This window comes from Pelophylax lessonae (genome assembly GCF_965119305.1).
Source record: "Pelophylax lessonae genome assembly, chromosome: 4".
In the NCBI taxonomy this organism is placed as follows: Eukaryota; Metazoa; Chordata; class Amphibia; order Anura; family Ranidae; genus Pelophylax; species Pelophylax lessonae.
This window is the reverse complement of record NC_138771.1, coordinates 479,604,473-479,631,691: the sequence shown is the minus strand read 5'-3', so window position 1 is coordinate 479,631,691 and position 27,219 is coordinate 479,604,473. Positions and strand designations below refer to the sequence as shown.

Below are 27,219 nucleotides of genomic sequence, written 5' to 3'. Positions count from 1 at the left end.
CAACGGGGGCAGCATGTAGAGAAATCACTGTCCTCCTTTTTCCTCCTGTAGCTGCAGGAGGAAAATTAAGGAGATTGGTTCCTCTGTATGCTGTGTATGTATAACCACTCCTCCTATCCAGTTCACTTGAGTTCTGCTGTCTCTGGGCCCCTGTGTGCTCCCCTGGTCCCCCCCCCTACTGTGCCCCCCCCCCCACTGTGCTCCCTTCCCTCTCCTGACAGCTGCTGCAGGGGATGTGTCACAATAGAGAACCAGGAAGGGATCGGTAAATATGTAATTTACCAGCTCCTTCTTTTTCTGAATGGACAGAGTCATAGTCAGTGACATTGTAAAAAAAATAAAATAAAATGATAAAAAATAATACAATTAAAATACCAAAAAATAAAAACTACTGACACCAGTGGGTGAACTTCCAAGATCACAGAGGTCACACTTGCGACCAGGCCCTGGCATTCCACCACCGTGGGGAGGCCCCAAGATGGCAGGAAGGGGTCCCATGGCAGAACTTGTGAAAGGGTTCCGATGCAGGACTGTAATAAAGGTGTCCCACAAAGAGAGTACAGGGCCCCAGGATCAGTGGGAAGAGCCCCAGGCTTGAAGGGAAGGGCCCCGTCCAGGGGGCCCTTCATAGTTTCTTGCACCGGGGCCCTGAAGGTTCCAGTTACGCCTCTGGCTGAAGAGGATAGTTAACCGGAATACTATAGCGTGTCACTTGAGCTGGTGACACTAAGGAGGTGGATTAACTAAATGCAAATAGACTGTGCAAATTGCAAAGTGCAGCTGCTCCAGAGCTTAGTAAATTAGGTAAAGCTTCACTTTGCAAGGAATACCCAATCACGTACAAGGAAATAAAAAAAACAGCATTTTTTCTTGCACATGATTGGATGATGAAAGCGTCTGCTCATTTACTAAGCTCTGGCGCAACTGTTCTTGCAGAGTTCAACTGCACTTTGCAATGTGCACAGTCTATTTGCCTTTAGTAAGTCAACCCCTAAGTGACATCAAATTAAGATAGCCATGCCCAACAGCAGTCTCTGGATGTTTGATCTCAAGGACAAGCACATACCGTATTTATCGGCGTATAACACGCGCCGGCGTATAACACGCACCTAAATTTTAGGGCAGGAATTTCAGGAAAAAAGCTGAAATTTAAAATAAACAGCTTTGAACTCAGAAAATTTTTTGTAAAATTAAATATAGTCTTACCAGTGCCCACGAATGCAGCCTCATCAGCGCAGTGTCCATACATGCAGCCTCGCCAGTGCCCATACATGCAGCCTCGCCAGTGCAGTGCCCATATATGCAGCATCACCAGCACCAGTGCCCATAATTGCAGCCTCGCCAGCGCAGTGCCCATACATGCAGCCTCGCCAGCGCAGTGCCCATACATGCAGCCTCACCAGCGCAGTGCCCATACATGCAGCCTCGCCAGCGCCAGTGCCCATAATTGCAGCCTCGCCAGCACCCATAATTGCAGCCTCGCTAGCGCCAGTGCCCATACATGCAGCTAGTGCCAGTGCCCATACATGCAGCTAGTGCCAGTGCCCATTCATGCAGCTAGTGCCAGTGCCCATTCATGCAGCTAGTGCCAGTGCCCATACATGCAGCTAGTGCCAGTGCCCATACATGCAGCTAGTGCCAGTGCCCATTCATGCAGCTAGTGCCAGTGCCCATTCATGCAGCTAGTGCCAGTGCCCATTATTGCAGCCTCGCCAGCGCCCATTATTGCAGCCTCGCCAGCGCCCATTATTGCAGCCTCGCCAGTTATCCAGAAAGCAGTCAGCGCCGAGAGGTAGAAGGGGGCGGGCGGCGCCGAGGAGAAGGAAGGACGCGCTGTTATCGGAAGTCCCGGCGCCTATGATTGACGTCGGCATAGGAGGCGGGACTTCCGATGACAGCGCGTCCTCTCTTCTCCTCGGTGCCGCCCGCCCCTTTCTACCTCTCGGCGCTGACTGCTTTCTGGACGTTTTTTTTTTTTTGTTATATCGGCGTATAACACGCAGTGCTACTTTTTCCTCCATTTTTAGGAGGAAAAAGTGCGTGTTATACGCCGATAAATACGGTAATTCCACTGTTTCCACCCTTAGGTGCTCAAAGAGACTGTGGGGTTGATTTACTAAAGGCAAATAGACTGTGCACTTTGCAAAGTGCAGTTGCTCGAGAGCTTTGTAAATAGGGTAAAGTTTACCTTTACAAAGAATAACCAATCACATACAAGGTAAAAAAAAAAAAGTATTTTTGCTTGCACATGGTTGGATAATGGAAGTCAGCAGAGCTTCTGCCCATTTCCATGCACCTCTTTTAATCCTTTCAACTTTCAGGGATGGAGACGCTGGGCATTACTTGCTGGTGTCTCACTTAAAGTCCCACATAGCCTATATTTTTCATCTGCCCATTTACTAAGCTCTGGAGCAAATGCTTTTGCAGAGTGCAACAGTCTATTTATTTTTAGTAAATCAACCCCTGTGTCTGATGGGATAGCAGAGGTTGGGCATGTTAGCTGTCACCAGGTGTGGGGCCCTCCTTCATTTTTCCTGGCATGCGTGATGCCAGATGAAAGCACAAGAGCATGCAGCTTCATCTTCAGCCCAGTCACTGTGGTGGGCACTGTGCAAGCTGACCCCAGAACCCTTCCTTTCCAGTGGTGTCAACCCTAATTTTCAAATTTGCTGCTACCTAGACACCAGGACCAGAGACTCCTTTCACCCTCCTTTTGTGGAGCCTGTCTGGAGATGCCTAAAGTTGATCACCTGGGCTACCAGCTACAGCCATCACCCTATTGAGAGAGGCGTTACCCCAAAGGAAAACAAAGTGTCTGTGTTTGCACTAGACTGAAGTGTACTGTGCTATTTATTACTAGTAATTTCTTCTTATACTCTGTTATATTAGATACCGTTATTCTGTATTGTGTTGCCACCTGGTGGCCTTTGTGGAACTATCCTATGGCAGCCCCTGTACTACAGTAGTTACTGCTTGTCTAATCATTTGACTGATAACCACAACATAACATCTACAGAAGGGAGGTTTTTTACATGTAAATAATGTGCATAGAATATGGTAAATGCACTTATAATTTTATGTAAATGTTTATGTTGAAATAAAGGGTCTGGTGACAGAGAATTTTTAAACTACCTTCAAGACTTTTTATCTCATTTTGGCTACAGTGGAGAGGGCTTAACCTCCCTGGCGGTATGATTCTTTCGGATTTTAGGTGCTGAAAGCGGTACCATTATTTTGCATGTAATTCTTAAGAATGAGCAGCCCAAACCAACTATTTACATATAATTTTTTTTTCTGTGCGTTCTTCTTTATATCATCTCGGGTATGATAAAGTTTGAAACAAAAAATCATAAATTATAATATAATAAAAAACTATAAATAAGTTAAAGTATGTATGTATGTATACATATATATACTGTATATATTTATATATATATATATATATATATGTATATATATATATATATATATATATATATACATATACGTATACATATAGTGTACATTTATATATATATATATATATATACATACACATATGTATGTATGTATATATATATGTATATATATATATATATATATACACGTATGTATGTATATATATATATATATACATATATACGTGGATCAGGAGGAAGCTGACCGCCGGGATACATCGCTGGATCCCGGTGACAAAGTAAGTAACCCCTCTACCAGGATCCAGCAATCTTCCTAGCGGTACCCCGAGTGTGGCTCGGGGTTACTGCTTTTGGCACTGAAGTTTAACCCTGAGCCACGCTCGGGAATACCGCTAGGAAGGTTAAAGTAGAATTATAGGCAAAACGCTTTTCTTTTTCATTTTGGATAGAAGGGAAGGTTATAGCCACTATCAGATTTTTTTTTTTTCTCATCTGTGTCCAATTGGGGAGATTTTTCTTCACTTCCTGTCCCATATTCAAACAGGAAGTGAGAGAAAATCCCTGCAAATTAAGAGAATTCCTTGGGTACCCCCAAGTCATCAGAACTAGTGTCCCCATTGGAAGATTTCCCCTCTTTTACTTTTCTAGGGACAACCCAAAACTTGGGATTTTCTTTTACTGTCACTTTCAATTAAAAAAATAAACAGGACAAAGAGAGAGGGTGAATCTCCATAACAAGGGCACAGACAGCAATAAAAACTGACAGGGGTTCTAACCCATCTCCTCTCTATCCAAAAAAAAAAAAAAAAAGTTTTGGCTTCAGTTAAACTTTTAACTGGCCATACATTGGTCAATTATTTTCGCTCAGCTGATCCAGACAAGTTTGGATCCATATATAGCCAGCTTTAGTGATACAATTAGAGGTACACTGACTGAATAAACAGAGGATAATGAGACAGACCTTTTCTGCCGCTTCTGATGAAATGTTGCAGGTGTTACTGGGTGGATAAATCCTTTTGCATCTCCTATCACTCCCGTGTAGCGCCCAAGAATTGGCAAATTCGTAGCTCTTTACTGCTATAATGCCTGCGTAATAAAGAAGAAAAGAAAAAAGTAATATTAGAATATGAAAGTTTACAATGATGATGGGGAGTGTATCATAGTTACAAAACAGTAACATTACAGCTTCGACAGGGCACTGAAAACCAGCATGTGTTGAGTCGGAGAAAGAGAGTGCCAAGCCCTGGATATCAGTCTAGATATCATTTTAGTTATATCACAATTAAGATGTCTTTAGAAGAATGACAGGCAATGGGGTTGATTTACTAAGACTGGAGAGTACAAAATCTGGTGCAGCTGTGCATGGGAGCCAATCAGCTTCTAACTTCAGCTTGTTCAATTAGGCTTTACCAAAAAAAAAAAAAAAACGTGGAAGTTGATTGGCTACAATGCAGAGCTGCACTAGATTTTGTACTCTCCAGTTTTAGTAAATCAACCCCAATGTGTTTCATTCTGGATTCACACTAGTGAGTGGGGAACACCGCATGTGAGTCGCACGGGAATCACACCCCATTCCTGTGCACATCACATGCAACATCTGAGCAGTGCAGTGTGAACCATACATTTATAAATATACTACATTACCAAAAGTATTGGGACGCCTGCCTTTACACACACATGAACTTTAATGGCATCCCAGTCTTAGTTTGGAGGCTTCAATATTGAGTTGGTCCACCCTTTGCAGCTATAACAGCTTCAGCTCTTCTGGGAAGGCTGTCCACAAGGTTGAGAAGTGTGTCTATAGGAATGTTTGACCATTTTTCCAGAAGCGCATTTGTAAGGTCAGGCACTGATGTGGACTAGAACAGTGGTCCTCAACTCCGGTCCTCGGGGGCCCACTAACAGGCCAGATTTGAAGTATTACCTTGGGGAGATGCAGACTAGAATACTGCAATCACTGAGCAGCAAATGAGATCACCTGTGATGTGATTTAGTTATCTTGCAAACCTGGCCTGTTAGTGGGCCCCTAGGACTGGAGTTGGGGACCACTGGACTAGAAGACCTGGCTTGCAGTGTCAGCTTTAATTTATCCCAAAGGTGTTTCTATTGGGTTGAGGTCAGGACTCTGTGCAGGCCAGTCAAGTTCCTGCACCCCAACTTGCTCATCTATGTCTTTATGGACCTTGCTTTGTGCACTGGTGCGCAGTCGTGTTTGAACAGGAAGGGGCCATCACCAAACTGTTCCTACAAAGATGAGAGCATGAAATTGTCCAAAATGTCTTGGTATGCTGATGCCCTAAGAGTTCCCTTCACTGGAAGTAAGGGGCCAAGCCCAACCCCTGAAAAACAACCCCACGTCATAATCCCCCCTGCACAGAATGATTTGGACCAGTGCACAAAGCAAGGTCCATAAAGACATGGATGAGTGAGTTTGGGGTGGAGGAACTTGACTTGCCTGCACAGAGTCCTGACCTCAACCCAATAGAACACCGTTGGGATGAATTAGAGTGGAGACTGCGAGTCAGACCTTCTCTCCAACATCAGTGCCTGATCTCACAAATGCGCTTCAGGAAGAATGGTCAAACATTCCCATAGACACACTCCGAAACCTTGTGGACAGCCTTCCCAGAAGAGTTTAAGCTATTATAGCTGCAAAGGGTAGGACAACTCAATATTGAACCCACGGACCAAGACTAGGATGCCATTAAAGTTCATGTGCGTGTAAAGGTAGGCGTCCCAATACTTTTAATAATATAATAGGTGTATATACAGTATCTCACAAATGTGAGTACACCCCTCACATTTTTGTAAATATTTTATTTTATCTTTTCATGTCACAACACTGAAGAAATGACACTTTGCTACAATGTAAAGTAGTGAGTGTACAGCTTGTATAACAGTGTCAATTTTGTGTCCCCTCAAAATAACTCCAAGAACAGCCATTAATGTCTAAACCGCTGGTAACAAAAGTGAGTACACCCCCAAGTGAAAATGTCCAAATTGGGCCCAATTAGCCATTTTCCCTCCCCGGTGTCATGTGACTCGTTAGTGTTACAAGGTCCCAAAAGTGTCAATATTTTGTATGGCCACCGTTATTTTCCAGCACTGCCTTAACCCTCTTGGGCATAGAGTTCACCAGAGCTTCACAGGTTGCCACTGGAGTCCTCTTCCACTCCTCCATGATGACATCACTGAGCTGGTGGATGTTAGAGACATTGCACTCCTCCACCTTTCGTTTGAGGATGCCCCACAGATGCTCAATAGGCTTTAGGTCTGGAGACATTCTTGGCCAGTCCATCACCTTTGCCCTCAGCTTCTTTAGCAAGGCAGTGATCATCTTGGAGGTGTGTTTGGGGTTGTTATCATGTTGGAATATTGCCCTGTGGTCCAGTCTCCGAAGGGAGGGGTTTATTCTCTGCTTCAGTATGTCACAGTACATGTTGGCATTCATGTTCCCTCAATGAACTGTAGCTCCCCAGTGTCGGAAGCACTCATGTAGCCTCAGTCCATGACACTCCCATCACCATGCTTGACTGTAGGCAAGACATACTGGTCTTTGTACTCGTCACCTGGTTGCCACTACACAAGCTTGACACCATCTGTACCAAATAAGTTTATCTTGGTCTCATCAGACCACAGGACATGGTTTCAGTAATCCATGTCCTTAGTCTGCTTGTCCTTAGCAAACTGTTTGCGGGCTTTCTTGTGCATCATCTTTAGAAGAGGCTTCCTTCTGGGACGACAGCCATGCAGACCAATTTGATGCAGTGTGCAGTGTATGGTCTGAGCACTGACAGGCTGACCCCCCCCCCCACCTCTTCAACCTCTGCAGCAATGCTGGAAGCACTCATATGTCTATTTCCCAAAGACAACCTCTGGATATTACGCTGAGCATGTGCACTCAACTTATTTGGTCGACCATGGCGAGGCCTGTTCTGAGTGCAACCTGTCCTGTTAAACCGCTGTATGGTCTTGGCCACCATGCTTCAGCTCAGTTTCAGGGTCTTAGCAATCTTCCTATAGCCTAGGCCATCTTTATGTAGAGCAACAATTCTTTTTTTCAGATTCTCAGAGAGTTCTTTGCCATGAGGTGCCATGTTGAACTTCCAGTGACCAGTATGAGAGAGTGAGAGCGATAACACGAAATTTAGCACACCTGCTCCCCATTAACCCTTTAGACCTTGTAACACTAACGAGTCACATGACAACGGGGAGGGAAAATGTCTAATTGGGCCCAATTTGGGGGAAAACTTTTGTTACTAATGGTTTAGACATTATTGGCTATGTGTTGAGTTATTTTGAGGGGACAGAAAATTGACACTCTTATATAAGCTGTACTCACTACTTTACATTGTAGCAAAGTGTCATTTCTTCAGTGTTGTCACATGAAAAGATATAATAGAATATTTACAAAAATGTGAGGGGTGTACTCACTTTTGTAAGATACTGTATATATAGAAATATATACATATATGTTCATTGAGAACTACAAGCCAGTAGCCGCTAAGGCTGTTGGGACTTGTAGTTCATTCATACACTGAGCTCTGTGCGCTGGAAGCTAGTATGGGGAGCTTCTCCCCATAACTTCTTATGGGAGAGGGGGGCAGTGGGTGGCGACTGCAGCATTGGGAGCATGTTACATGTTCCAAACTAAAATTGGGTGGAAGATGTAACATGTTCCCAAAGTTCAACTTATCCTTTAATGCAGGTCATGCATTAAAGGAAAAAAAAAACGTTTGACATTACAACCACTTTAAAGTAGAAATCCAAGTTTAATCACTTCCCGCCCAGCCAAGAGCAAAATGACGTCCAGGCGGAAATTTTGGTAATCCGGCAGGACGCCATATGTAGCAACTGAGAAGTGAAACACCTGTTTTGTTTACACCTGCACAAGCACTTTTTTCCTGGGACTTTTTACTTGTATTTATTTACTGTTTATATGATTAACTAATCTTAAAGTTATTTTGTACTGCTATAGCCTGTCTGTTATGGTCATGCTTTATATTTTGTCTATGAAGACTTAGAGCAAACCATCCCACTGCTTGCCACCAATGTGATGGAAATACCAGCACCCCTGCTTCCATTAATATACAGCTTCCTCCAGTCTGGATATAGGTACCAGATATTATAGCCGCAACAAGCAAGACTAGCCAGAAATAGCTTGAATGAGAACTGGAACTGTTTATTGAAAACTCACACAGACGATATATACCACACCAGGTCAGGTGAGCCTGAATACGTTATCGTATGCAAAGGACATTGTATACAGGATTATTATTAACATAATTAGGGACCAACCAACATATACTATTAACATTAAGGTAATTACATAACTAGCAACCCAGACAATGTTGTGATTAATCAGAGATCTCCAGGTCAGACTTCCCGGCCCCAAGGTCACAACAAAGTACATTCTACATAAGTGTGCTAGCAGACAGAGACAATAGGTCTTAATTAACACAATTAACAATGAGAGAGGTATACTTAACAGAATAACACATAACACCTTAATAAACTGACTATAGCAGGGGACTGCCTCCCAAAGAGTAGTCTCCTCTTAAAACCCAGGGCCCATAGGTTTCTTAAGGGATATTGATCATAAATATTTCTGTCCCATTTGAAGTAATCCAAACCACGCTCTCAGAATCCATTAAGTAATTGTCCATCACATTCTCGGTCACCCTGTGCCCCTAATAGTCACCGGGTGATTCACATGTAGCACACTCCTAGGTAGGTGCTAGAGAGAGAGTATAGTTTTTAATCTTTTCTGCTTACCAGATAGATTGCCAGGTAAATCTGTATTTTTCTCTGACTACCAGAGAGCAGGATCTGCTAGTGAGGTCTGCTCATGGTGCTCAGATGCAGCTCAGTTTTTCTGAAGTGTTTCACATGGGTCCAATAGGGAGGCATATTGGACAGTAGGAGGAAATCTGGCAAATGAGTACACAGGCATTTAGTAGAGCCCTGGTGATTGGCAGAGGAAAGTGCCTGGGATACTGTATAAATGCAAAAGGCACATGTGCTTGGGGAGCTTTCTGCTGGAAAGTGGGGTCCCAGGGGGAGGGGGCAGGTGCCCTTCCTCTGTAGAAGTTGCCATGTGACCTCAGGTGGTCGACCTGAGGACCGAAGAGTCAGAGAGGAGTTAAACCAGGAGGTCCTGCAGAGCTGATTGGAAGGGAGACACTGGACTTGATCTGATTCTGCATATAGTGAGTACAGATCTGTGTCATGGGGCCTGTCCTGAGAGGGCCATCCCTTCAGCTAGAAGGGTCATTAGATGGGAGTCAGTAAAGGGGATGCTAGTGTCCTGAAGATAATGTAGTTGCATCAAGTCTGCTGCTGGAGAGAGTAAAAAGACTTAACCCTACCATACAAGTGGCAGTATGGATAAAGCAGTGTGACTGCTTCTACAAATAACTTGATGTGGCCAAGTGAGAGTTGTCCTTATCAACTGTAGATAGTTCCATTTGGAGTATCCCACTATTCCCTTCTTCCATCCTAGTTCCACTATAAATATAAAACCAAAACCCTTGGACTGTTTATTGAGAAACGAGCCATTATATATTATACATGCTGTATTACAAATCTGAATTAATAATTTCCTGACATGTCAAAATAAACAGCAACACTATAATTTAAGAAAAAAAACTGTGACATTTATCATTAAAATGCCATCCTTGAGCGCCAGTGACTAAGCCTAGTCTGAGATGAGTCAGCTGCAGGCAGAGGGAAGCATTTCTCCAGTCTCCTCTCCCATATTAAAACAGACTGAGTGCTGTACATTTGTAGCTGTAGTTACAAGGTAAGAGACCCCAGCAGGGGTGGATCTGTCCCTGGCATTGGTGGTGGACACAATCAAGAACTGCACAGACACCAAGAACTGCACAATGTCATCTCTGAGTTGACATCTCAGTCCAGGAAGTAGACGCTGTCCCGGATGATGCCTAAACAAAATTGGTGCCATCCTTCTAACGAGAAAAGCAGATGAAGGTATTTTTAGGGGAGTACTGTGACCATTGTAAAAGGTAATATATGTTTTTTTTTCCTGTAAAATCCATTTCTTGGAGTACATCACGGGACACAGAGCAGCCATATTCATTACTATATGGGTTATACGCCACCCATAGATGAATGGACACTGGCAACCAATCAGACAGGAAGTCCCCCCATATAACCCCTCCTATACAGGAAGTACCTCAGTTTTGTAGCAAGCAATAAACATCCCAGACAAGAGGAGAGGGACCTTTGTGTCCCCTGATGTACTCCAAGAAAAAGATTTTACAGGTAAGCAGTAGGAAAATCCATATTTCTTTATCGACCATCACGGGACACAGAGCAGCCATATTCATTACTATATGGGACGTCCCAAAGCAATGCACTTGAGGGGAGGGGGACACCATAAAATACCGTCATCAGGCCACAAAAGATCTACATAGCTGCCTGCAGAACACTGCGGCCAAATGCAGACTCCTCCTGGGTCCTAACATCTGGTGAACGTATGCACCGACGACCAAGTCGTGGCCTTGCAAATCCGAGCCTTAAAAGCTTAATGGCGAACTGCCCAGGAGGCACCTACTCTTCTGGTAGAGTGTGCCTTTACCGAAAAAGGTGGAACCTTCCATTTTAAACTATACACCTGGATAATAACCTGGCAAATCCATTGAGAAATAGTAGATTTAGATGCTGCCTGCCCTTTCCTGGGCCCTTCTGTCAGCACGAACAAAAGGTCGGTCTTACAAATCTGAGCTGACCTTTTCAAATAAATCTTGAATGCACATACTACATCCAGAGAATGTAACAACTTTTCCTCTGTTGTTTGAGGATTTGGAAAGAAGGACGGCAGTATAATGTCCCGATTCAAATGAAAAGCGGACACCACCTTGGGCAACAAACCTGGGTGTGGACGTGAGTCACCCTATCTTGATGTAAAATCAAGAATGACTCTTTACAAGAAAGATCTGCTAATTCTGACACTCTTCTGGCTGAAGTTACTGCAACCAAAAAAGACCAATTTTCTGGTCAAAAGAACCAGAGGGATATGCCACATGGGCTCAAAAGGCTGTTTCTGTAAAACTGCCAGCATCAAATTTAGATCCCAAGGACATAATGGTGGCTTCACTGGTGGAAGCATATGTACCACCCCTTGAGCAAAGGTTTGAACCATGGAATTCAAAGCGATTGGTCTCTGGAAAAAAAAACGATAAGGCTGAAATTTGACCCTTAATAGTGCCTAAGGCTAATTTCATATCTACCCCTACTTGCAAGAAAGCTAGAATTCTCCCAATAATATATTTGCGGGGATGCCACTTCCTAGCCCCACACCAGGAAATGTAAGATTTCCAGACTCTGTAATAAATGCCTCTAGAGACTGTTCTTCAAGGGTTTTATCAGGGTAGAGACTGCAGGGCCAGATATACCCTGCCCCTTCAAGATCAAGGCATCAATAGCCAAGCCGTCAAATGTAGAGACTGTAAAGCAGGGTGGAATATCGGACCACGAGAGCAGGTCCAAACATAGTGTAAGAACCCAAGGCCTTGCCAATGCCAATTTTAGACATTGTGCATACCAAAACCCCATGCTGGAGCCACAAGGATTACTGATTTCCGCTCTACCTGGATTCTGCGTAGAAGACGCGGAAGCAGCTGAACTGGAGGAAAGGCATAGATCAGGGAAAACTCCTCCCAAAGAGTTATTAAAGCATCCACTCTGACTGCAAGTAGATACCTGATCCTGGACACAAAACTCTTCAACTCTTGAACCTGGGTGCCAACAGGTCTAATTTCGGGACCCCCCAGCATTGGCAGATCAATTCAAAGATCTCGGGGTGTAATGACCATTCCCCCGGAAACATCTGTTGACGACTCAGAAAGTCTGCCTGCCAGTTTTCTATTCCCGGATTGAAAACCGCAGACAGGCATGGAACAAATTTTTCTGCCCAAGATAGCATGAGATCCACCTCCTTCTGAGCTGACTGACTCTTGGGGCCTCCCTGATGGTTGACATAAGCCATAGCCGTGGCATTGTGGGATTTCATCCTGACAGGGTAACCCTGAAGTCTGGGAGTTCAGTACTTTAATGCCCAACAAACTGCTTGGATTTCCAGGATATTGATAGGAAGGCTCCTTTCTACCCAAGACCACTTTCCTTGGACTGTGGCTTCCTCCAGAACCTTTCCCTAGCCGGAGAGACTGGCATCTGTAGTCACTACTTTCCAGCCTACCAGAAAAAAGGATCAACTGGACCAGAAAGGTCCATGCTGAAAGAATGTTGTTCTGTAAAGGCATGGCATGGAATTGAGCATAGGAAACTACTCAAACTCATGCAAAGATGTACAGAAAGATACTTTTCCCTTTTAACGGATCAAACCAGATCCTTCAGGTCTGTGATCTTTTGTGACGGCAAGAATACCTTTGCCTGTATTGTGTCCACAAGGAAACCCAGATACTCCAGATGCTTGACCAGCTGTAATGCTGACTTTGCCAAGCTCAGAATCCAACCCAGACGTTCTAAGAACTGAACTGTCTGAAACACATTCCGCTTAGAGCCGAAGCCAATCGATCTATTAGTAATAGATCGTCTAGATATCCTACCACTGATGTCCCTTGAGACCTTAGAGCAGCCAAAAATTGAGTTATGATCCTTGTGAACACTCTTGGAGCTGTGGCCAACCCGGAGGGCAGAGACACAAACTGAAAATGATGGTTTTCTACTGCAAAGAGTAAAAACCTTTGATGGGCCTGAAAGATAGGCACATGAAGGTATGCATCCTTGATGTTAATGGATGCTAGGAATTCCTCTCACTGCATGATTTGACTCCTTTCTGAAAGTACAAATGTTTAGAAACTGGTTCAGAGCTTTAAGATGCACAATAGGTCTCACGTCTCCATTTGGCTTGGGGGACTACAAAAAGGTTTGAGTAAAAACCCCTGAATCTTTTGTCTTCCAGAACCTCTGTAATCCCTCTTTGGGACCTTAAATGGTCCAGAGCCAGAAAGAGAGATCTTCTTTTTAGAGGATCTGCAGGTTTGTTTGACTTTAAAAACCGAGGATGCGGGAATACCTGAAATTCCAGTTTGTACCTCTGTGAGATAGTGGAAATAACCCAGTTGTCCTGAACTATTTCTACCCAGACCTAGGAGAACCGTAGCCGCACCCGACTGAGTGGGGGCACCCCTTCACAAGATAGGTTTAGAGCTAGACTAGAGCTGAGACCTGAAGGCTTGATTCTAGATCCAGATGGCTGGGGCTATCGCAACTGCCTGGGATTAGAAGTACTGGAAATTTGAGTGTCGGGAACCTGTTATCAGGTAGCATCGTCTTCCCAACCCCCCCCCCCCCAAAAAAAAAATCTTTTAGATAAATGTATCGAGTTCATCTAGATCATCTTCAAATAGGTGTTCCCCATGTAAGGGAAAGCCAGCCAGCAATCTTTTACACGGTAATTCCACAGACCAGCTTTTAGGCCACAGGATTCTGTGCATATGAACTGACAAAAGAGCAAACTGACATTTGTTGTACGGAGTCTTTTAGAGCATTTATTGCAAAACATAAAATTCTAGGTAGATCTGCCAAATCTTCGAGAGACTCTCCTTGAGAAGGAACCGTCCTGGAAACTTTTTTAATACGGTCTTTTAAAGTCTGACAATTTCCTATAGCTGCCACTGCTGGTTGTATTGCAGACCCTGAAACTGCAAAGGAGGCTTTTAGCAAAGATTCCAACTTTTTATCAGATGGATCTTTGAAAACGTGGGCATCATCTACAGGACAAGTTAAACATTTGTTAAATGAAGAAATGACAGCATCCACAATAGGTATACTCCATTTTCTTGTGAATGTTTCCTCCATAGGATATAATAAAGAAAACCTTTTGGGAGGAACAAAATTCCTATCAGGATGATCCCAATCAGAATATATTACCAGATGTAAGGAAAAACCTGAGGACTTTAAGAAGGGCGTAATGAGCTTAGAGAGGAAAAAGAGACTTCAGACATCTCTAAGGGAGGTAATTTGTATACACACAGCGCTGATTATCCCAAAGTAACAGAACCTGTCCGTGCCTGTAAACATGCCCCACAGTTAACCATGCACCCAGCTGCTGCTGCTCTGTGTCCTCTCCAGCCTACAGACAGAAGCTTGCTCGCTGCAAACACTTTCTTTAAAAGTCGCGCTGTTTGCGCTTGTTACTGCGCATGTGCGGCGAGTTACGTGCACGACCGCATACACGTGCACACAAAACAAAAACAAAAAAGGTGTGCTTTGTCCCAGCTGATACACCTACTGTCTCTGGTAGAGACCAAACATGGTACTCGGTATCTGTTATACTTAAAGGGAATAGTGCATAAAAATATTTTTACAAATATTTTTAAAGTGAACTTACCAGTCCCACCGCAGGATTCTGTCATGTAACAAGAACCCAATCTTCACCCATCACGGTGAGTTTCTGCCACTTGCCGACCTTCAAGGACTGGGTCCCCTTGTTTTTGCGGGGCCACTCCCTTGGACCTGTAGAGCACCCTGCCAGGCGCCTTTGGGGTTTGGTTTTACCAAGGGTCCAGATCCCAAAGTCCAGTGCCTAAAAAGGACAACATTACAGGCAAAACCTCGTATCTCCTTTCCGAGGCTCAGGTGCCATCCTTTTAGTCTATGACTTTTTTGGGTGGATCTGTTTGCTAATCCCCTTATATTCAGAGATCTTTGATCAGGGTTTATAGCATAATCTTCTTTCATCTTCTTTGAAAAAACATAAAAAAATGTGCATAGCTTCTCCACCGTGACTATCACTTTTAAGACACTAGTGAAAAAACGAAGGTACTTCCTGTAAAGGAGGGGTTATATGGGGGGGACTTCCTGTCTGATTGGTTGCCAGTGTCCGATCACCTATAGGTGGCGTACAACCCATATAGTAATGAATATGGCTGCTGTGTGTACCGTGATGTACGATAAAGAAGAATTCCTAATCCTAAATGCATTAAACGAGCACACTACTAAGTTTGCATGTACGAAACATTAAAAAATATATCCCTTTGTTATCCCTTTGTTCTATTTTATTTATTTTTAGGAAAGCAAGGAACTAGGAATTGTTTTACTCACTATTGTTTTTTTTAATTTAAGCAAAGTTTGGGGGCCTATAGTAAGATGTGGGTAATTCTTGTTCAGTGTTAAAAAAAGGTGTGTAGAGACTGATGCGTGCAGCTTTTAGTGCAATGTTTTCATAACTCTGATTGGACAGTAGCCATGGCCCTTTGGCAGCTGTCCAATTTTTATTATCTACTCAATGCATATGGGACCCCCATAGACCTGTTCCTGGAAGGAAGGGAACTCAGGTTTAGAATAATAAAATTTTGATTATTCATGCAATTTCAAAGCACAACTACATTTTTTAAACCATATAATGTAAGCAAGCACAAATAACTCAGTAATTCTGAATCCTCCTTCTGGGTATTAACTGAGAGAGTATACAGTACAGACGGTTCTATGATCGTATGTTGAATTGACTCTACTGCAGTGGTAATCTAAAGCCTCATACACACTACTAGTGTCTTTTCGTTCAACCCAGCAAACTGACAGCTCAGGTCGGAGCCGCTGTACTAACAATCTGATGTTAGTACATCAATCTCCCCTGCTGAGCTATTGCACCCCCCCCCCCCCAGTCAAAACACTTCCGGACATTGCTCGGACATAGATAGCTAATTGAGAGCAGGTCGGCAGACCATTTCGGTCATGGCCCTTCAACAGTTTGGCCAGCTTCTGTTGGACCAATAGCTATACACACAGGCAGAATGTCTGCTGATTTCTATCAAAACTGGTCGATGCCGCCCAACATTCGGCCTGTGTGTTCTGGGCTTAAGGCAGTGTCAGGTGGAATCTTTTATTCGAGGCTATACTTCTAGAGTTTTTACTTCCACTGAAGGGGAACATATTCAGCTTAATTGTATCTGTACTAGTATGCCTCCTTATGGTCAGCCAATGATTGATTTCATTAGAGGTTTATGAGGCAGGTATTTTGCTTAACTAATTCCAAGTATACTTAAAGCAGATGTAAATCCAATCACTAATATTGCATTATGCATATAAGCTTTAAACTGGCCAAACATGGAATAAAATTTGTCTGGTTCAGCAGGGACTGGCCGAATTTCGATCTATGTATAGGAACTGTGGTTGAACAGAAGTCAATCTACCAATCGGTTTCTGTTCAACCAGCCTGTTGGAAAATTTCTGCTGCAGGCTGTATTTAAACAGTGTATTCTGATGGCGGGGAAGTCTCTCCACTGTAAGAATACAATGATACAGTGGGGAGGATTCCCCCATCCACATTTAGTGTGCATAATGGGGAATCAGGACCGTTTAAAAAAAAATCTGACCTATCTAGGGCCAACTATAACTTGTTAAAATCTGTGCAAACCCTAACAATGAAATTCGTATTTAGTCCCTTCTAGTCTGTTGAATATACAATTGAAAGTGTTTTGTAATATCTGTTTGAAAAGAGTAAAGGAAATACCTGTAGATCCTGACAGAAATCTTGTTGGATGATAAATTACTTTACTCTCTGCATTTAATTACTATATTTACTGTGTTCTCTGAATACAACAGAACCACACTCCTCCATGTTATGGTGAAAAATGAGAGGGACCAGGCTCCATAGTTCTATTGATTAGGTCTGTGATAGCACTGGAGTGATGAAGATGGGAAATGCTTCTAGTGAATATATAATTGTACGGCGGAGATTGTTCTCCCGGAAGGAGGCTAATCAATGGTAAATGTGTGGTATGTATGGACCTTTTTCTGGTTTTAGGCATTCACCTCACGGATCGTGATGCACAAATTGCTCAACAAATGGCCAACTCTTAGATTTGTAGTAAGGAGTGCCCAGTACAAATTCTCCCCTTGCTTAGAAAGTTTTTTGAAATGTTTATTGGTGAAAAGTATTAGACCCAGACATTTTCACTTCCGACAGGATACAGTATCCTCAATCCAGCCTTAATTCAGGTCTTCTAGTGCAGTCCATCTGTTGCTCAAACTCTGAAGAAAGGGGTCTCTGTTTCCCCATAAAGCATTTGTTGTATCTGATACTTTTTACCAATAAACCAAGACTATCTAAGAAATATGAAGATTTGTACTAGGTGCCCCTTACCACAAATTCAAGAGTAGCCCTATCCTCTTTCTGGTGTCCAGATACAGAAGGTTGAGTGAGCATTGTTACCCTAATAATAAAAGTAAGCTGTTGGCACATAAACAAAAAAAGAAAAAAAATGCAGCCACCACAGACGGATACAGACGGATGGATACAGTAAGCTGCAATAAATACATTTTTGATTTTGGGTTTAGATACAGTGTTAAGCATATCTCCAGGCAAATTTTACTTTTTAAATATAAATAGTGCATTGCTTTTGTGCATTTCCATTATATGCTCTCCCTGCCGGGGATTGTAAAGTTTTAATGTGTTGATGCAGATTTGAACAGTGCTGAAACCTAAAAATCTGAAAACTGGACATCCTGAAAAGTAGTAAAAGATGAATGATGCATCCTATGCTTTACTCTGTCCTTTTGGAATCTTTCTTGGAACTCATTCTTTAAAAGTAGACATTCTCATCCTTCCTTATATCTCTCTTGTCATGTAACTTCCTGTGTCATCTGTCTGGGCTGTAGTTCCTGCCTGTTATCAGCACTGGTCATCTGAACACATCTCCCCACGCACAATAAATTCCCCAGCTTGCTCATAATTCACTATAGGACTAGCTGGTAGGAGGGACCACTGAGTTTGATGAAAGAAAAAGGTACTTTACCCATCCAACCAGTTGAATACTTGTAGCTACTGGGGAGAAGCAAAGAGGCGGCATATAAAGAAAAGTGAGGGTTGGAAAGGTAAGTATATTACCTCTTCTATCACATACAAATTGATCTTTTGCTGACCAGGTTACTTTGATAAAAAATGGGCCAGACACTAAGAAGATGTACATGATACCTGTCAGGTTATTTCACTAAGCAACCACTGTGCATCACATCATAAAGGAAGATCCATTTACCTTCTTGAGTCAAAAAATCATCTTCTGCAAACTGATTGAAGTTACCACAAAGGCCACACGTTCTGTTAAAATGTTCATTGGAAAACATAATTTGCACATTTCCGCTCGTATCAATCTTCACCATGATTCCATGTTCGTGACTAGACAGTTTGTGATATCCGGCCTCATTTTCCAAGTATATCCCATTAGAGGCATACGGCATGGAAATGCTGTTAAAATTGAAGGGAAAGCAGCCAACCATTAATGAAAACAACTGTCATTCAACGTACCAAAACATAGAACATTCCATTCTGTATCCCTTCTAACCCTCTGCACTTGTTTATCACTGCCGCTTTCCAAGATGGCTGCCCCTCAAACGTAAAGTTCAATGAACTCTTGTAAATATAGCCAGCTTCCAAAGTATGATGGAGGAACAAAATGTCTGTGTTTCTCAGAAGAGCAGTTAACCTCTTCCATCACAGTCATGATTACAAATTAGAAAAGGAAAGACCCCTTAAAGAGCAACAAAGCCATTCTGTTTTTTAGGTAAGAAGAGTCAGCAAAAAAAAAACAAAAAAACAGTAGTTTGTTTGGCAGAGGCACCCAATGTGGTTATTCAAAGAATGGGAATGAGTCGTCTGCTTTAGTAAAACATCCAATTACTTTATTTCACTAAATAAAATACGTTTCATGGCTTTCCGTTGCCATGTCCTCAGTTCAAGGTGATAAAATTGGTGTCTAGTACCAGCTGGAGGTTTGCTCCACTTGGGAAATATTCTTTATCAGCCACTGGGTGGAGTGTAGAGTTTGTGGCAATAATGTCATCTAGGTGGATCATATGTAGGGAAAGAGAGCAATCAGTGTGTGGAGACAGGTTTTCTCTACCAATGCACTAGGAAGGCCGCGTGTTCCCTCTTGTTGGCTGATCGCAGTCCATTTGACCTTTTGGCCTTTTGTTGTGGAAGCATTTTTGCTTCTGAATAATCTACTACACTATAATGGCTCTCTTTCCTTTTTTGGTGAACACTCTGAGCTATACCAGAGACCACTGGTCAGTTCCTTCAGGGTCCTTTGGTTTACAATTTACGACCACACCCCAGACCCTATTCTGCTTTTTAGACTCTTTCAACTGTGAATCCTAGCAAACATATAGCAGAAAGAACAAGTAATTCCTAAAGTACAAACCCCAAGGAATTGTTCTATTTAGTTTTGGACAGAATAGGGAAGAAATAGAACCTCTGCCACATTTTTATTGCTATTTTTGTTCCTTTTGGTGGATTTGGTAAAATAGGACATGGGTAAAGAGAATCTTCTCCAACAGGGACAAAGAGAAAAACAACAGCACATGTAAGTAAATTGCAGAAGGATTAAAACTCCTGATGAAAACTGCTCCCCTAATTTACTATTCTTTATTCACAGGGACAGGGAGTGAGGGAAAATCTCCCAAATGGGGTCACAGACAAAAGTATACATTTGACAGAAATGTTAACTCTTCCCCACTGTCTCCAACATTAAATAAAAATCCATAGTTCACACAACCAAACTGTTTCACATTGATAAGCACAGATATTTTTGTGTATGCCCAGATAAGCATAGCCCCTGTAGTGGCTTCAGTAAGGTGGGAGCACCAACACTTTCTTTTCTTGTAACCCCAGTTTTAATTATAAAAACTCAGTTTTTTCTCTTACCATTGGCTACAGTTTATATTTGGGACTACCTGGAATCCTTATTGCCCTACACCTGAAACGGATTCACTTCCTGTGTCACAGAGCTTTAGGTTGTAGATGAGGTTACATGCTGTTGCATGGTATCACTGTTTTGCCTTAAAGTTCTGAAAAAGGAAATTGCTAGGAGGCAGATTTTCTTGGCAGAAGAGACATTTGAAGGCTCTTTTGCCAAAACAACTCTTTTCTCTTGCTCTTAGCAATTTTTTATTTTGTGTACACTGCCTGGGGCACATGCTCAGAGCAATGTACATCTCTGACTAATTTCTAACATCTGTAAGATGCAGAGAATGGAGCCGGGTGGCATAAATGGTGTAAATCCTGCGTGAAATCAATGGCCAAAATACAGCGGCATGAGAACCCAGAAGAAATGGGTGGAGTACATGGAGCAGTGATTTCAAGCCTGGAGCAGCCAGTGCTGGAACAACTAATAGGTAAGTATGCCACAATGTGCAAGTATGCTATGCATTTCACTTTCACAACTGAAAATAAAATGTTGCAGCATCTCATAACACAAATCACAGGGTACATAAACATATTCTGTTCCTTTTACCTCTTTTCTCCTTCAGTTGCCGTTCCATCAACAAACATATGAATATCATAGTATTCTCCCAGATACATTGAGATGCTCTTCTTTTTCCCGAATCTGTAATCCACTGAAATTGTAAAATGCCCAGCATTAGCTATAAAATATTCCATTCCACTCTGTGAAATATTCTCTTCCACTAATTCCTGGACAGGTGTAGATGAGCTCCCTGCTAAGCATTAGGGCCATACTTTCCCTTGGATTTGTTTTATCACAAGTACATGAACAAGGTGCTGTCAACTAAAACTACTGTACATCAAAAAGGTAATACATTTTTATATTGATAAATATCACTATGTGGATGAGCCAAAAGAACACATTAATTATTTACACATACCTTGAAGGGAAAAGGTATGTTTATGGCAATCTCCAGCTATCATGTAGCTGCAGTCTCCAACAAAGTCGTAAAAAGTTCCATCAAATGTCCTAATGTGGTTTTCTCCAAAGAGACTGCATCGTGAGAGGGATGACCAATCTGGTTTTCCAAATACATCCAGTGAAGCTCCTAGGATCACACATTTAAATAAAGAGATCAGATAATCCAATGATAAGACAAAAAAACAAAGCCCATTTGAAGACTAGAGCAGGAGTAATCCCAACATTTACTATGATCCTTAAGCCTGCCATAGATTAATCAAATTTCGGCCGGGACCGGCCGAATTTTCGGTCCATGTATGGGCAGGCTCCATCGATTGACTTGGGTACAGATTTCTTTACATGTGATTACTGCCAGTGACAATAATCATTGTGTTCTCCAGGCCAGGAGGGTTCCCCACACCCCCCCCTCCCCTGGATGGGCATTCCCCCATCAACACTGACTGTGTTGATGGGGGAACCGAGTGATTTTTTTTCCTTACACCAATTATCTATGGGTTGCCTTAGGCAATGTAGTAGCTTTGGCAACCCCCATCCCTTTGATTGACATTGATATAGATTGCAAAACGTACAAGTATGGCCTTATCAGACACTAGTTGCCTTCATGTCCATTCTCCCTTTTGAAGTGACAGACAGATCCACCACAGTGACTAACTGAGCTATCCCCCTGGCTTATCGAGGAGCATGACAGTTATAGCTGGTCCCTTCCTTGGGGACCAAAATGGCCTTAGGATCTTGCCTAGGTTGCCTTTTGAATTAGCCATATTTGTCATCCGAAGCCAGTCAGAATAACAGTGTCCATAGCACATTTGTGCTGCCTTTGGTGGTATTTGAACACAGGCCACAGCACTTTACCACATTGAGTTGCCCATGCAGCATTCAGTTTGAGGGCAATTCTGCAGCTGAAAAAAACTCTGTTCTATCCAAATATCCATTAACATTTTTTATTGCATATTCAATACTGTGATGTAAAAAAGTTTGAATTCAATGGCTTATTATTTGCAACACAAGTTTTTTAGATATTACATTGGGTTTGAGGTATATACAGTATTGGATAAATGTAACACAGATGTTTTAACCCCATATTTTTTTTTGGCAATTTAAAAAATACATAAAAAAAACATTACAAACTGTTCTTGGCAATGAAAAGTTAAAAACCCTTTGGCAGATAATAAAGAGTTTATTCCTTACTATAGAAACCATGCAAATAATTCCCTAATGCCCCTGTAGCTAACTATGCACCCACAATCAAAACAGCCTTTCCTATAAACCAGTAGTTCTGGATGTACCGATAACCACAGAGTCATACAGTTATTACCAGCAAGGATTTGACAATGTACAAACGTATGAAAAGCTTATTTTCTGGATTAATTTTGGATGTGATGACATTTGAATACCTTCTGTTTTAAATTGGTACTTTGCAAAGTGCAGTTGAACTCTGGAAGAGCAGTTGCTGCAGAGCTTAGTAAATGAGCAGAAGCTCTGCTGACTTCCATCATCCAATCATGTTCAAGCAAAAATTCAGTTTTTTTATTTCCTTGCACATGATTGGGTATTCTTTACAAAGTGAAGCTTTACCTAATTTACTAAGCTCTGGAGCAACTGCACTTGCACAGGACAACTGCACGTTGAAAAGTGCACAATCTATTTGTAAATCAACCCCATACACTCAATAAGCAATGTATTAGTTTCACTATACTATTGCTGAGTAGGGTCCTTTCTTTGTCTCAAGTCTTTGTGGCATAGATTCCTCATTTTACAAACTTTCAGTTAAATTTCTGGTCCACATTCATTATTGCATCACGCATTTTCTGCAAATCTGTCAAATGCACATTAATGCTGTGAATCTCCCATTTTGCCACATCCAAAAGATGTTCAAGTGGATTTAGATCCAGTGGATTTGGGAGGTGGGGATTAAGTAGAGAGGCCTAGTAATCCTTAGATCTACCAGTGATAAATATCTGCCTGATTATTTGCATTTAGATGTGGGAATCCTCCCCCTAACATGCTATCACTTGCCTCCTCCTTGGGGGATAAATATGATATATATGGTGGTCACAATAAGGTTCTAGGATATACACCTTTTTTTTATATGTTGGCAAGAGTATTTATGCTGTGTTGTGAATGAGATCTAAATATTCTCTTTATTTTTTGCTCGTTTAATTTTTTAATGTCCTCTTGGTCTTTTTATTGTGCTGTAATGTTTTTGTAACCTTTTTCTAATATGAGTAAAAAGGAATTTAAACAAAAAAAAAAATCACTATATGCAATACCATTTTTATTTTCCCATTCTGTTTTTTTTTTTTTTTTTTTTTTATGTGAACATTACTAAAGCTCCTGACCTGTACCTGCATGATCTATTCATTTCTCTGATACAAAATATTGGCAAATTAGATAAATGCATAAATAAGTCGATCACATGTGTTTGTTGAGTTTATATCAATTACATAATCATTTTATCATCTGTATATTTCTTACCTGGCATCAGTAAGCAGGCCAGCACTGTAACGATGACCTGCAGGCCCCTCATCTGCATTGAAAACAGTACACATTAGTTGGCACATAGGTTGATAAATGGTTATTAAAACACAGAAACAGTTTGTGAGTGGTTTATAATATTGTGGTGAAATTTAGAAATAGGAACCTATGAAAACAATATAATTAAATAGAGAAATGACAACTGGATATTTTACTTGATAGAATCTTTGTGAATACCCTTCTAGGTCCCACTGATTCTACTGCTGTCATATTAAAGTATATTTTCAGACAAATTCTTCTAAGCTTTGTGTAGATTACGAAAGGATTAGAATCCCTGTCAGATTGTGTTGCTATCCAGGGCTGTCATGTCACCAGGTGACCTGTCTGTCCATTGTTTGGTTTTAGTAAATTAGATGTTGGTTATGGCTTTATGGTTTGTTATGGTGGTTGGTTATGGCTTTTATGGTGAGTGGCTCTCCGTTCCTTGTTTTGGATTATTTAAAAGTTGCAAAAAGATTTGGCTCAGTCAGAAATGGTAAAGGAAATTTTTATTTTTTCATGAGACTTGAGCATCACATAGTACCTGGATTTGGTACTTTCATACAGAAACCTTTTGTTGTAGAGTCACAGGGTTATAGTTAATGTAGGACTATCAGGGGCTATTTACTAAAACAGGAGAGTGCAAAATCTGGTCCAGCTCTGCATAGAAACCAATAAGATTCCCGTTTTTTTCCGTCAAAGCCTAATTGAACAAGCTGAAGTTAATAGCTGATTGGCTACCATGCACAGCTGCACCAGATTTTGTACTCTCCAGTTATAATGAATCAACCCCAATAGAATTGGATGTACAAAACTCAGAGAAGAGAAAGTGACACAATATCACCTAATGCCCCGTACACACGTGCAGATTATCTGAAGACTTTTGTCTTCAGATTTACCTTTTCTATGTAGTGCAAGGGCCTGCCGGTTTGCATACAAATTGAAAGTGTTTAGGTTTGACCTCATATTATATGGTTTTGGTAAGTCTACAGACAAAAGTCTTCAGATAATCTGCACGTGTGTACGAGGCATAAGGAACAAAAAAATCTGAAATTTCAAATTTCAAAGTCAGAGCTTGAAGGCTGAAAGTAAATCATATTCTCACACTTTTTAAAACATTTTTAGCAGAGTAGCACAGAGCAAAAGTGTGGAATAAAAAAAAAAAAGTGTTTTTTACCAAAATTGAAGTATGGCATGAATTATTAGATTTTTTTGGTAGGGAGGAGTTTTTAAAAATTGTCTACCAAGGGTGCAAAGATGTCCATGCCAACACACAGTAGCAGCATGAGTGAAGGAATGCAAACTGCAGTGATGATGATATACACAGTGCAATAACTGACATCAACCAGGTCACCTGACATCAAAAATGTAACTGTCAAAGTGGTAAAAGAGGATTGGTTATTGTGGGTTTTAGACCGTGAAAGTCTATTGGTTATTATGGGTTAATGTGATCTGCACATTGCTCTCTGACTTGTTAAATACATTGTAACACATTTCTAAAGAGAAAAAGAATGCAAAAAGCTAAATGTAATATATTTTCAAAAAGAAATGAAAAACATAAAAAAGTAAAAAACATTTTAAAGCCTGTGTGTATATATATAATATATATATATAAAGTATATATGATGCACACAAATAATTTTTGTAATAACAATAAGAAATATTATTGATTATATTATTATTATTATTATTATTATTATTAATAATAATAATATTAACTCTTGTAGGTGAAGCGGTATAAAACATAAAATAAACAGTAGTAGACAAATTGATTTTAAGAATGTATATATAAATAATTCTCTAATAATAAAAAGTGTAACAAAATCTAATAAAAAAAATATATTCATACCTCCTATTTAAAAATGGTACAATTTTAAATGAATTAAAGATGTAAAGCAATTAAAGTGAAAAGGTATTTAAAAATTCTAGAAATGTATCAAGTAGTTTATAATCCATTCAGTCAGAATAACTGCTTCTCTAAATTACCTTGACGTGTATAAGATGAGAAAACTCCAATTAAAGTGACAGTCCCAGTGCTCTCTAGTAGCCCATAATTTCCATATGACTGAAGACTCTATGGTTTCAAGGCTGGACTACAAAGTGGTCATTGAGTGCTCTGACATCTTATGTATACTGAAGGCAGGAACTTTTGTTCATTAAAAGGAAAGATAACATGGCGAGTGTTACATCCGTCCAAATCAAAACACAATGGTGTAAAGCCACTATCAGGGAAATCAGTTGACTTAATTGCCAGACGGGAACAATGAAAGGAAACGACCAAAAGAAAAAAAAAGTTCATGAGTGATTAGACATTGAAAGATTTTATGTGAGAATTCATTGCTATGACTGATGATGAGCAAACACAAAATTGGATTTGGGATCTTTGACAAAAGTTTTGTTAACAAGAATGTCATTTCAAAAATATGTTTCTTCAATATAAATTATTATTTAAATTCCAATTAGGAATTCATTTTTTCCAAATGACCAACAATTATGTGAGCATCCATTGCTACGATGAGCAAGCAAAAATGAGATTGTGGAATTTTGACAAAAGAGAGTTTTTGTCTTGGTCTTGTTTAAAAGAAGTTCATTAAAGAAAGATGTTTCATTACCAATATATAATACTTTTTAAATTAAATTTGGGAATTCATTTTCTTCAGCTTTCAAGCAACTATGTGAGATATTATTGCTGATAATGAGCTACCAAAATGGAATTTTGAAACTTTGACTAAATAATTTTTTTTTTGTCTTGTTAACAACATTTTTATTAAAAAGTGGCTCCTGATACACTGCCAAGTTTAATACAATAAAGAAAGTGGGAAGCCATACACCTTGCTTGAAATATTAACTTAACTTCTGGAAGAGTTTCCCCCTTAATGACCAGGCCATTTTTGCGATAAGGCACTGCGTTACTTTAACTGACAATTGCGAGGTAGTGTGACACTGTACCCAAATAAAATGTATGTGCTTTTTTTCTCCACAAACAGAGCTTTTTTGTGGTGGTATTTGATCATGTTTTATTTTCTGCTATATAACATATCCATTAAAAAATGTAAAAAATAAAATGTCTTCATAAATTTAGGCCAATATGTATTCTGCTACATATTTTTGGCAACAAAAAAAATCTAACTGAAACTTTTCACACTTTTTGGGGACCAGTGACACTATTACAGTGATCAGTGCTAAAAATATGAACTGTCACTGGCTGGGAAGAGGTTAAACATCAGGGGCGATCAAAGGGTTAACTGGGTGCCTAGCTAGTGTTTGTGTACTGTGGGAGGTGCTATTACTAGGAGAAGGCATGGATCCATGACCTGCATGCATGCCTTCCCTACTGACAGAACGGCGATCTGCCATGTTTACAAAGGCAGATCACCATTCTACCTCTGTGCTGGATGATCGGCAGGTGCTGGCGGACATTGAGCCCGCAGCACCTATAGATCAGCTCCCGCTGTGTATAATGACAGCGAGAGTGGTTGGCCAGTGATGCGCATGTGCGCCCTAGATCTGGAAGTGCAGCAGTGCCACCTTGCAGACAATATACAGTGGGTACGGAAAGTATTCAGACCCCCTTAAATTTTTCACTCTTTGTTATATTGCAGCCATTTGCTAAAATC

General features: G+C 41.0%; 1 protein-coding gene across 1 annotated transcript in view; it reads right to left on the bottom strand.

The window, feature by feature from the left end:
- VWF (von Willebrand factor) overlaps positions 1–25,676 on the bottom strand; it is a 276,575-nt gene extending 250,899 nt beyond the window's left edge. Inside the window, exons 1-6 of the mRNA XM_082255011.1 lie at positions 25,589–25,676; positions 23,564–23,615; positions 21,048–21,215; positions 20,678–20,780; positions 18,422–18,630; positions 4,360–4,484 (exon numbers count right to left, since the gene is read on the bottom strand). Coding sequence (XP_082111137.1) covers positions 4,360–4,484; positions 18,422–18,630; positions 20,678–20,780; positions 21,048–21,215; positions 23,564–23,615 — 657 coding nt within the window. The 5' untranslated portion in view covers positions 25,589–25,676. The remainder of the gene's footprint in view (positions 1–4,359; positions 4,485–18,421; positions 18,631–20,677; positions 20,781–21,047; positions 21,216–23,563; positions 23,616–25,588) is intronic.
- Positions 25,677–27,219: the final 1,543 nt, after the last annotated feature.